This window comes from Triticum urartu, chromosome 1A, assembly GCF_056163025.1.
Source record: "Triticum urartu cultivar PI428250 chromosome 1A, HENAU_Tu73, whole genome shotgun sequence".
Classification (NCBI taxonomy): domain Eukaryota; kingdom Viridiplantae; phylum Streptophyta; class Magnoliopsida; order Poales; family Poaceae; genus Triticum; species Triticum urartu.
This window is the reverse complement of record NC_141873.1, coordinates 196,766,833-196,779,407: the sequence shown is the minus strand read 5'-3', so window position 1 is coordinate 196,779,407 and position 12,575 is coordinate 196,766,833. Positions and strand designations below refer to the sequence as shown.

General features: G+C 54.9%; 1 protein-coding gene across 1 annotated transcript; it reads left to right on the top strand.

Annotated features, from left to right (window-relative positions):
- Positions 1–10,606: 10,606 nt before the first annotated feature.
- LOC147990581 (uncharacterized) lies at positions 10,607–11,859 on the top strand. Its single transcript, XM_087538295.1, has 2 exons — positions 10,607–10,704; positions 11,448–11,859. The coding sequence occupies exons 1-2, from the start codon at positions 10,607–10,609 to the stop codon at positions 11,857–11,859; spliced, it is 510 nt and encodes a 169-aa protein (XP_087394421.1).
- Positions 11,860–12,575: the final 716 nt, after the last annotated feature.

Here is a 12,575-nt window from a genome sequence, read left to right as displayed (position 1 = left end):
ATTATTATCGATTTCTGGATCAGTATTATAGTTAAGATACCATTTGTGTTTTGTGCCCGCTGGACAAGTGACATTATTATGTAAACCATTTCATAAGCCTTTTTTAATGCACTCACAAATATATTTGAATTGATCTGGATTTTTGTACCATCAACACTACTGTCGACCAGTAACTGAGCAATGTTTTTAAAAACATTGGAACTCTGATAGTACATCGGTACTACTAAGTCTGTCATGCCAGTTCAAGGCAAAGCAACCAAACACACTCAGGAACACCTCAAAAACAATTTTCAAAAACACTGATTGGTCTGCCAGTCCTAATGTAGAACGCCCATTAGTCTAGAAAAGAATGAGCTCAAAGCCAACAGAAAAGTTAGAAGTACAATATAATACACTTGTACTGATGAAAAACTAAATTATCTATAAAAATACTTTCAAATATTATGTTGATTTAAACAATCGTTCCAAAAATCAAGGTTAAATTTTTTTAGCTACACACAATATAAAAGAGAAAATCATCTCAAACCAACGGCACATGGCTGGCATGATACAAATATAATACTCTTGTGTTGGTAAGTTCAACCACTCAATCACCAGTCCAAGTATTCCTCGGTCGAGATGTAAAAATGCCATCATTACCAACTTTAAGATACACAAGTGGGACAAGCAACTAATAAGTACACCTTGACAAGACGGATCAGTGCGACCAGTAAATACCCCTACAAAGAATTAGGCTTGGACGGCTGGTTTTCCCTGGACACCACCCGCACCACCCACTGGGTGGTTGCCATGATAGACCAGAACGATGACCCCACAACCACTACCCCCACTATCACGGTGAGCAAGCATCGAACTGCGTCCCCCACGTCCCAAACCATGCCTTAAAATACCCCATTCGCCTCCATCTATGCCTCATTCCGAAAACCACCATCGCCGCTCCATCTCCACTACCAACTCCCCACAACATCTCTCTCTAAAGCCCACCATCGCTGGAGGAGGGCAATGGCGGAGGAACCGTCTACCTAGCGTCACCGTGGAGAGACGTCTGACCAGAGCAGCAAGCTCGACGACGTTTAGGTCCCCGGTGAGAAGCTTGACTACACCTGTCGGTGTTCTGGGAATCGGGGTCCCTAGACTTTCCTGCCTGCGGCACATGGCGTGGTTGTGCTGGCAGGTCTGTACGGCCCATCATTGTCAGCAACACATTCAAGACCCTCATGAGGCGGACGACGCAAGACCTCCTCAGGAGCGGCCTCACCAGGCTGCCTCGCGAAGCGCGGAGATATCAAGGCGGGCCGAACCTTGTGAGGCTCTCGTGACATGAGCCATGACGATCGACACCAGGCGGGCGCTAGGCGAGCGCCAGCGCGCGTAGCGTCCTTGTGTCCTCTTTGGTGCCAAGGGGGCAAGCGCAGGCGCGGAGTACCGAGGCATCAGGCAATGGTTTCCATATCGGTGCAACGAGACCAAGACCAGAAGGACGGTAGGAGGGAGGTCATCATGGAGCCCAGGACGGCGTCACCACCAGAACCTTTGGCAGGCGAAGACCACCTTTTGTTAGGATAGCTTGTACTAGATGTCCGTTTTCAAATTGGCCGCCGTTGTTGGTTCCCTTCCCGCTCAATATTTGGGGAGAGGACCAGGGCCTATATAAGTAGAACTAGCCACCATCGTAGGGAGGGCGGATTCAGAGGCGTTCCACCTGATCCTTAGCCATGCCAAGCACAAGAACACCTCAACCTCAGGAGGTTGTTCTTCCCCTTGTACTGTTCTTCATCAGCCCAAGAGGCAACCCACCACCACCACACTGGAGTAGGGTATTACACCACAACGGTGGCCCGAACCAGTATAAACCTTGTGTCTTTGTGTTGCGAGTGCGTCGAGTTCGTCCGCGAGACCTTAGTGAGCAAGGGTGTAGATCGGTAGGAGGGAAAGAACTTCGCATGCACCCTAGAGTTCGAACCTCAAGGGTTTGCCAGAACCCGTGATTTGACATTTGGCGCGCCAGGTAGGGGTGCACCGTACCTTCCCTTCCGTCGATCGGCGCACCGTCGCTCCGTCATCTCCATGGCGGACGCTCGCCGCGCTTGAGCCGAACGTCGGGCTGCCCTCACTTCCCGTGTTGCTCAGACGGCTAGGCGGGGAACAAGCAGAAAGCGTCCTCGCTGCACCCATCGGTGCGGCAGGACGGCCGCACCGCCACCCCATCGCTGACCCCGGCCGGTTCCTTGTCCCATGCACGTCACACGCCCATGGACGCGCAGGCCACGCTCCTCATGGCGAACGATCTCCTGCACTACCGACTGATTGACGACCTCTACGAGGACTGGCTCGACCGCGTCGCCGAGCTCATCCGTGCCGCAGGGGGCTCCCCAGCGCCATCCCCCTCTCTGCCTCGCCCTCCTCCAGCCACAGGCGACGTGGCTCATGGAGCGCCTCCAGCACCTCTGCCCCAAGATGGTGCCTTGGCGCCAAGGCAAGCGGCCCCACGGCGCGATCCACCATACCCGATGCTGCGCGCGAAGAGAGAAGCTGCCAAGAGATTCCTTGGCCACAAGAAGCTGCACTGCGCTCCCCGCGCCGCCTCACCAAGCCCGCGTGCTACCCGTGGTGGCGGCACGCGGGCCTCATCAAGTCCAAGCTCCACCTCCGAGACGGGCCCCGGCGACCACGGCCGGCTGCCGCGCCTTCACCCCCGAGCTGCGTAGTGTTTCCTTGCCGGGAAAGTTCAAGCCGGATCTGCCTCCTCGCTACGACAGCACCCCCGACCCATGGAATTCCTGCAGCTCTACGAGTTAAGCATCAAAGCGGCCAACGGCGAGGAGAAAGTCATGGCGAACTGGTTTCCCATGGCTCTCAAGGATGGTGCCTGCTCCTGGCTCCTGAACCTGCCGCAAGGCTCGATCTCCTCATGGGACGAGATGCACGACCGCTTCGTCGCCAACTTCCATGGCACTCGTGACCACTAGGGATGTCAATGGGAACAATCCCCTATGGGGATACCTACAACATCCCCATCCCCATCTATTCCCTATCATCCCATCCCCATCCCCGTTTACATGATTGGGAATGAAATTTCCCCATACCCATGCCCCACTGGGGAACGGGGCCCCATTAGGGTCCCCATCCCCATAAACAAATACTCATATACATAATATGACACCCTATAATCAACATAAATAAATGGTGTTGTCCTTGTCCTGCTAATGCCTATCTAGGTCGTACTTACTTCTTGGTCATGGTGGCAGCTGAGATGAGGACGTGAGATAGGTTTAAGGTTTTTTCAGAGCTTTTTTTGTTTTCGCAAGTTTGTTTGTGAATATTTTAAGGTTGACCGATGTGTCACAGTTACTAACCTGGTCCCCGATGGGTATTGGGTCTGGGGAATAGGATATCATCCCCATCCCCGTTGTACCCTATGGGGAATAAATTAGTTTTGTAAATATCCCCATGGGGATGTTTTTCGCCCATCCCCACCCCCTAATAGATGAAATCCCCATGGGTTTGGTGGGTATGGGGCCCCATTGACATCTCTAGTGACCACCCGCTGTCGGAGTAATGGGCCACGGGTAGGCTAACCCGAGTCCCAGAACCTTTCAAGACATCGGGGCAGGCTGCGCCCCTCAAGACCCCAGGACAAAGAGCCGCCTTCTAAGAAGTCGGCAGCAAGGCCACCGACTAGCCACTCACGGCCGAGCCCCAGGGACGACTTCAAGATAAGCCGACTCCTGACTGACGACTCCCCAAGAAGCCGGCCTTGGGGAGTCGGCCCGCGACTCCAACAAACCCCACGTCCTCATCAAGAGGGACAGGACAGGGGTGTGGCTACAGTGAAGCCTGCTCCCACCCCTTTCCAGAGGCAGGCATGGCCACAGTACACCGTACCCGCGGAGATCTCCATGCGGCGTGGCACTGTTGCCATGCTGGCCCTGACATCAGCATCGGTGGACCGAATCCTACGCCCACGACGGCTTTTCTGTACAACCTTTGGGCGGCGGGTCCCACCGGCCAGCGAGATCCCAGAAGGCGGCAAGTGCGCCACAAGTCGGACCCGTCAGGAGTCGGTCCCCGAGAGTCGGCCAGCTCCTCCCCCGGGGCCCGCGCGCCTTAACCAGATGTGACAGAGAGTGGCAATAGTGATCGCCCGCCAGGCGGCGGGGCTGTTGCCACGACTCCATGACCAAGCCCGCGTCATTAGAAGCACGGCTATAGTAATCAGCAGCTGGCAAGACCCGCCCGCGGCGGGCGCGGCCTGTCGGCTCCGTACCGGGCCAGTCGGAGGGGCCCACCAGTCGGCGGGCCCCAGGAGTCGGTGGATAAAATGGCGGCCGGAGAGACTGACGGCTGGGACCGCGTCCAGCCGTATTACCATTGTACCCCTGGGGGGTAGGCCTATATAAACCCCCCAGGGCACCCATGCAAAGGGTTGGAATCCATTAGTACTAGACCAGATCATATAGGAAGGAGGAAGCTAGCCTTGCCTTCTCCTATCTCTAGCAAACAGCTCAAGGAGCAATCGTGTAAACACTTTGCCATAGTGATCATGCGGAGACCCCGCGGAGCAGCAGTAGGGGTATTATCTCCCCGGAGAGCCCTGAAGTTGGGTAAGATTCGCCGGCGTGCATGTCTTCGCCTCATCCCGTTTCCAGGCACCGGCGACGATCTACTCGCCCCCACCATGATAAGCCATCCTTTGGCATATGTCGCACCCAACCCCCGACACCCGCCGCCCGCGGGTGACTTGCGGCGCATCAAGCAACAACCAGGAGAGACCCTCCAGAAGTACATCCAGCGCTTCAACAACACTCGCCTCAAGATCCCCAAGGTTACGGACGAGGCCATCATCTCCGCGTTCTCTGACGGCGTCCGCGACGTCAAGATGAAGGAGGAGCTCGCTATCCACGAAGAGCTATGCACATCTCAGGAACTTCTCAACCTGGTGACCAAGTGCACAAGGGCTGAGGAGGGGCGCCTCTCCCTCCTTGAGCTGCCAGCCGCGGGCGAAGAGAAGAAGAAGGCCAAGGCCAAGGACGTGAAGCGCAAGGAAGAAGCCGTGCTCGCAGCAGAGTCGGACACCAAGCGAGGCAGAGACTAGCCCGAATCATCCAAGAACAGCCGACCATTCTACGCCTTCCACAACCTGAACACCCACAACACTAGTGACTGTCATGAACTCCGGCCATTCACGAAGGACGCTTCGGTTGACGCCCCGAGCGCAGCGACCGGGGCTACGGCCGAGGAGGAGGACGTGGAGGAGGACACTGGGACGACCGTGGTCTACGCCAGGAGTGGCGCGATAGGCCTCGTGAGGACCGCTGGCAGGATCATCCTCACGAGGGTGCCTGGAGGGACCAGCCTCGTGAGGATCGCCCTCAAGGAAACGCCGATCTTCCCCCGCTGCCGCCACCACCAAGAAGGAATGACGACCACCATCAAGACGAGGGGGCTGGGGGCTTCTAGGAGCCGCGCGCAATCGCTTGCATCTTGGGTGGCGCACAGGCCCCAGCCTCGCAGCGTAGCTTCAAACAGTTCGCTCGTGAGGTGAATGCAGTCCTCCCCAAGCTCGAGGCCACGCGTTGGCTCAGGTGGTCCCAGTGCGCCATCACCTTCAGCTCGGCAGATCAGCTCGAGTGCGCAGCCATCGCGGGCGCCCTCCTGATGCTTTGTTCACCAGTCAGTAGCAACGTGCAAGTTACCAAGACCCTCATCGACGGCGGCACAGGGCTCAACATCCTATCCGTTGACACGTTCGACAACCTCCAAGTGCCATATGAGCAGCTTCAGCCTACCAAGCCTTTCTCAGGAGTGACCGACGATTCCACCACACCGATAGGGCAGGTCCGCCTCCCTGTCACCTTTGGGGAACGCCAGAACTACCGCACCAAGCTCATCGACTTCGACGTCTCTCACATCCGTCTGCCATACAACGCCATCCTCGGGTACCCAGCCCTGGTCAAGTTAATGGTGGTGACACACCACGGTTACAATGTCCTCAAGATGCCAGGAAGCGGCGTAATCATCATGGTCCCGTGTGGATGCGGTGTGCTCCCTCGAGCGCGCCTTTCAAGCCGCCGCAATCGACGACCCCGATGACAAGAGTGAGGATCCTCCCGAGGCCATCCCCAAGAAGAAGCAGTTGCGTCGTTCCAGACCTCAGGAGGGTGGAGTCACGGCTGGAACCTCGTTAGGATCAGCGCCCGCTCCAGGGGCGCCTCCCTCCTCGGGCAGGGCTCGGGGGCTCTCTTCTGGAGGGCCTCAGACCTTGACAACATCATGAGGGAGGCACTCGGGCACCACTTGGAGGCGTGCTTCGCGGCTCGTTTCCCTCAGGAGAACACAGGGTAAGGAGCGCCCACCGCTCAGGAGTTCATCACCAAGACCACTCGAGAACTGCAAGACACAAGGGTCATGTGCGGCGACCGCCGCTCACGAGGCGCAGCTCCCCATCCAGGCGAGGATGTCAGGCTGTGCGTCTGCATCAACATACCAGGGCTCAACAGGGCCGCATCTCAGGAGCTTTTCTGGCCTTCGCGCGTGGGCCGTTGCGAGGGTACACCACACAGCTACGTTCGCATGCCCTTCGGCTTGCCGAGCGTGTCGTCAGCCTATCAGCGCAACCTGCAGCGTTTCCTGGCGGCTCAGGAGGCCAGGGACCACGTCGTCCTAGCAGAGATGGAGACGGTCCTCAGGGAACCACCTGAGCCCCCAGGCCCTTCCGAGGCTCAGGGCCCCGGTGGCTCGTGAGGAGCCGCCCCTTCGCCACGTGCCTTCAGCTGCACCAACTCTCCTTCGTCGACAGAACCAGGTGACATTTTCCAAGTTCGTTTAGCTGGGGGCACCCCTCGGGCTGCATTATTCCCAGGCCGCGTGGGTCTGTCCCTGTGGCATGTATCCCTTTTGCTTATGCCTTTAGTTTACCCTGTTAGTGGCGCCCCTCGGGCTGCATCATCCCCAAGCCGCTCGGGCCTGACCTAGTGGCACGTATCTTTCTGCATTTACCCAAGCTGATTTACCCAAGCACGTATCTTTCTGCATTTACCCAAGCCGCGTACCGGCACCCTTCTTCAGGGCCCCTTTTGCGTTGTCTGACCATCTAGCAGGACCAAGACGATAAACAAGGGCCGAGACCAGGCGCAACCCGCCTTGAGGTAGGACCTCGTGAGTCCCACGCTGGCTCACGAGTGCCCAGAGGCAGCTCGCTAAACCCTATTGTGCCAGCCACGTGTTAGGGTGGGGCTGTACATGCCCCGGGGGCTCTTCGCAGTAGGGAGTCCCCTCGCGCGCTCTAGAAGCAAACCAGCGGTCTAGCTCCCTTCTTCACGTTAACTTGCAGGGGCTTCCTGAGGAGCATGGCAGGCGGTACCACGGACTCTCCTTCTTCTCTCATGCGATTCGCTTGCACGTTAAAAGGGGGGCTCCTGAGCATCGCGCCTCAGGAGCTCTTACTAGCTCTCTAGCCCTCACCCCCTGGCCTTGACCACGGCATCGCGACCTGGCGTACCAGCGGCGGCTGAGCTCGCTCGTGGGCTGGGACCTGAGAACGCAGAGCACCAAGAAGAGCATGGAGGGAAGGGGGGAACCCGCACGGTCCTGGCATGGCTACACTACAACAACCAACGCACGAGCCCGGGCATGCCACGAGGAGTAGACTCCAGACACACCAGATAAGTTCACGCACGAAACCCACCTATCGCCACGACACAAGACCTACGTAGCGGCTCCGTTGCGGCAATGTCGCCTCCCTTTCTTGCCTCTTCACAGTTGCTTGGGTGCTAAAGGGGACCTCCTGAGCATCGCGCCTCAGGAGCTCTTAACGGACTTCGGGCCGCTCACCTCCTGGCCTTGACCACGACATCGCGACCTGGCATACCAGCGACGCCTGCAGCCTGCCTAGGGACCAGGACCTGTCAGCGTAGAGCACCAAGCTGTCATGAGGATACAAAGGGGAGACTGAGCCGAAGCGGGCCTTGCTCCTTCCGCTACCCTGCTGTGGCGATACTCTTTTCCTTTCCCATTCTAAGGTAGCCGCTTGAGCGCTAAAGGGGACCTCCTGAGCATCGCGCCTCAGGAGCTCTTACTAGACCTCGGGCCGCTCACCTCCTGGCCTTGACCACGGCATCGCGACCGGGCATGCCAGCGACAGCTGCAGCCTGCCTGGGGACCGGGACCAGTCTGCGTAGAGCATCAAGCCACCGCAGGATTGGAAAGGGGAGGTCGAGCCTCGGCAGGATACGCGCCCACGCAATTCCATAACAAGGACCATATATATGCAAAAGACATTACAGACCCTTTACACGCCCCCACGGGGTACTTCATGATCCCTCGCAGGGAACCAGAACGAGAACTAAGAGGAATCCTATCTACACCCTCCCGCGGCGGACGCCATCATCAACAGTGGGCCACAGGAGGCCGGCACCGACCCCATCCAGATCAGCGGCGCCGGTGGCTGGACGCCGCGGCCCTGCTCCGAGCTCGGCGGGAGCTTGGCAGCACGTAGCTGTCGTCGCTCGTCTCTAGAGACTTCAAGGGCTCAGGAGAGTTGCTGGACCACCAAGAGTCGCCGCTGTCGCTGGAGGAGCTGCAGGCAAGACCAGTGGAAGGCCCCGCGCCTGCCGCGACATCATCCTGGTGACCTCCTTTAGGGCAGCACTCCAGGCGGCGGCCTTCCTCGTCGAAGACCTTGAAGAATAGCAGGGAGGCACCATCGTACTCGAAGTGGATCGTGAGGGCGCCCTCCGCGCGGCAGACCCGGGAAATCTCACCCCATCCTCGGGTCATGAAGATCTTCCCGGAGGCGACGGTTCCAATCTCCGCTCCGGTTGCTAGGGCGTTGCAGTCAGCATGTTGCAGCCAAAGTTCGCAAACGCCCCTCGGCGGCGAAAAATGGTGGAAGGCGTATCCAGGTGCTTGGTGGCATCACCGCCCACAACACGAACTCACACGACGAGTCCACGGCATGGACCCCTGGGGCGACGGCGTGTGTCCCCGCGGCGCGGCGACCACAGCCACGGCGGGCGCAGCGCCGCTCGTCGCTCCGCCATCCTGAGCCCTCGGCTCGGGCGTACAAGGGTAGCAGATACCCTAGAGGAGGCCGCTCGCACCGGGGCCTCGTCACCACCTGCATCGCCGCTTCATCACAACGGTGAACCAACCTCTTCTTCGGCGGAAGAGGATCTGGATCATCGCGGGGGGCCTTTCCTTTCTCTTCGGCGGAAAACCTTTGGATGGGCGCCATTGCTGTTGGAGGCGGAGCAAGGAGGAAGAAGCAAGTGAACCAAGAATAGATGGGCAACGGGGGCTCCGGCCCCCCTCCCCATTTATAGCAGAAGAAGGCCAACCGGCGCCTCCTATGATCATAGGTAATGATGATCTTCCCTGCATGTCACAGGGACTTGTCAAGTCGGGCAGTTGCCGAGGTAGCGTGGGGAAGCGAAGACGCCCATGTCCAATCAACCGTCACGCGTCAACCGAGGCCACAGGCTTTTTGGGCCTGCGGCGCTCTGTGCTTGATCCCTTGGCTTCGCCTCGAAGCCAAGCCCGAGCGCGCCTTGGGCCCAGGGGCTACTGTCGGTGTTCTGGGAACGGGGGTCCCCATACTTGCCTGCCTGCGGCCCATGGCGTGGCTGTGCTGGCAGGTCTGTACGGCCCATCATCGTCAACAAGGCATTCAAGACCCTCGCGAGGGGCGAAGGCTCACGAGGCGGACGACGCAAGACCTCCTCAGGACCGGCCTCACCAGGCTGCCTCGCGATGAGTGGAGATATCAAGGCGGGATGAACCTCGGGAGGCTCTCGTGGCGTGAGCCATGACGGTTGACACCAGGCAGGCGCCAGCGCGCGCAGCGTCCTTGTTTCCTCTTTGGTGCCAAGGGGGCAAGCGCATGCGCGGAGTACCAAGGCATCAGGCAAAGGTTTCCATATCGGTGCAATGAGACCAAGACCAGAAGGACGGCAGGACGGAGGTCATCATGGAGCCTAGGACGCCGTCACCACCAGAACCTTTGGTAGGCGAAGACCACCTTTTGTGGGGATAGATTGTACTAGCTGTCCCCTTTCAAATTGGCCGCCGTTGTTGGTTCCCTTCCCGCTCAATATTTAGGGAGAGGACCAGGGCCTATATAAGTAGAACTAGCCACCATCGTAGGGAGGACGGATTCAGAGTCGTCTCACCTGATCCTTAGCCATGCCAAGCACAAGAACACCTCAATCTCTGGAGGCTGTTCTTCCCCTTTTACTGTTCTTCATCAGCCTAAGAGGCAACCCACCACCACCACACTGGAGTAGGGTATTACACCACAACAGTGGCCCGAACCAGTATAAACCTTGTATCTTTGTGTTGCGAGTGCGTCGAGTTCGTCCGCGAGACCTTAGCAAGCTAGGGCGTAGATCGGTAGGAGGGAAAGAACTTCACGCGCACCCCATAGTTCGAACCTCAAGGGTTTGCCGGAACCCGTGATCCGACAACACCACTGAGCTCAAAAGGGTCGAGCTCCACAATAAGGAGATGCTGGAGGTTGTCTGCACCAGCAATCCAGACGAAGCTGATGCGATGATCAGTAAGCTCTCGAGGAGGGCTGGTGGCTTGTATCCTAGATTCATTGGCGTTGATGTGGAGTTTACCTGGGAATATGAACCTCCGCAGAGAGCAGCAGTTATGCGTGGAGGAACCATGCCTGGTATACCACATCACCGCGGGCACAAAATGGTGAGCCATCCTACTCATTTACCCTCTTCATTCATTTGTTGTATTAGTACTACATCCTCAAAATTTCATTAAACTAGTTTCTCAACTAGATGTACTAGTGTAGTTTGTGAAGTGGATGCGCTAGTCCAGTTTCTCAAGTAGATGCACTAGAATAAATTTTGAACCTGATGCACTGGATTAGTATCTGAAATTGTTGCACCAGATTAATTTCTGAACTTGGTGTACTAGTGTAGTTTCTGATCTTGATGCATTAGTGTAGTTTCTGGAGTTGATGTATTAAAAGATGTTTCAGAACTTGATGTAGTAAAGTAGTTTTTGAACATAGTCTGATGTTATTTACACCAGCAAAAAAACTATGAACTTGGTGAAGCACTAGTATATGTTTTTTTATTCAACAAAAGAAAACTAAACTAGTACTAAGCATCAGATAGATCATTCACTCAACTACATTCATCCATGAATTATACTATATAAGCATCTACTCCATGGATTCATCACTTGTAAACCAAAAACTAAAAAATTAAATCACGAAAACTTGGTGAAGCACTAGTATATGTTTTTTTATTCAACAAAAGAAAACTAAACTAGTACTAAGCATCAGATAGATCATTCACTCAACTACATTCATCCATGAATTATACTATATAAGCATCTACTCCATGGATTCATCACTTGTAAACCAAAAACTAAAAAATTAAATCATGAAAATTACACTAATCTTCAATATGTCTCTACTCTTGAAGGCCCAAGAGCGTCAATGACCTCCTAAAGGAGGAGAAGTTGTTCACCTTTGCCGGTTTCAGCATTCAAGGTGACAAAGAGAAGCTGAAGAGATCTGGTTTGGAGATAAACCCCAACAAGTACGTCGACATCCGGTGCAACTTGAGAGTTCCATACACCGGAAAGAAGTACGACTCTTTGGCTGATGTTGCATCCAGCGTGATCCACCCATTCTATGGTAAGATGAAGGAGAAGATCGACACAAAGGAAAACCATAAACTATGGGGGATCAGCCCGCTGCCAGAGAAGCTCATGAAGTACACATCTATAGATGCTTACGCCACCTACGAGTCATGGAAGAAAATTGACAACATCAAAACTTGTCTGGAAACATCAAAAGAGGAGGCAGACCCCTACTTCCACAGCGACTTTTAGGAATGAAGAGACGTCAAAGTCTGCCTTCGTATTGCTTGTGCTTGTGCTTGTCATTTATCTTGTTTCAAATATGTAGTTTGCTTTTGTTAGGTTAAACCGGTTTGCTTATGTCATGTTTGTCAGGGTTGAACAAGTTTGCTTATGTCAAGTACATAGTTTGCTTATCTCGCTGAACAAGTTTGCTAGCTTCCTATTTTGTTTATCCATCATTTGAGCTCATGTAGCTTGTCAATGAAACTTTGTGGCTGCTCTTGAGCACCAGTTGTGGAGCAACTAATCACACAAGGATGTTTCATGTGTAGTTTGGATTCAACATTGCATGGGAAAAAATGTTGGAAACAACAAGTACAATTTGGGCTTCTTAACAACGCTTGTGAAAAACAATCCCTCGGGGTATCTCGCTTCAAAGTTGAAACAAAATCCTTAGTACTTCATGTACTGTTGTCATCATAAAAGTATTTCAACAAAAACACATCTACAAAAACCTTAGTACTTCATGTACTGTTGTCATCCCTATGATCTAAGTTTATATGAACAAAACATGCTCCAACACCACTAACATTCTACAACTGCGATCAGTGACAACACTAACATAGACTTGCACTGGTAGCATATATTTCACAAAAACACCGACAGACTAAGAACAACAACAATAGTACGCTCAGTACAGCTTAGTCTTGTATGACAGTACTATAACACTAAATAGTTTCAGAAGA

Bases quoted from the DNA above. Each gene is read 5' to 3' on its own strand.
- LOC147990581 (XM_087538295.1), top strand. From the start codon at position 10,607: ATGTGGAGTTTACCTGGGAATATGAACCTCCGCAGAGAGCAGCAGTTA. The intron at 10,705-11,447 runs GTGAGCCATCCT...CTACTCTTGAAG, and splicing joins ATCACCGCGGGCACAAAATG to GCCCAAGAGCGTCAATGACC.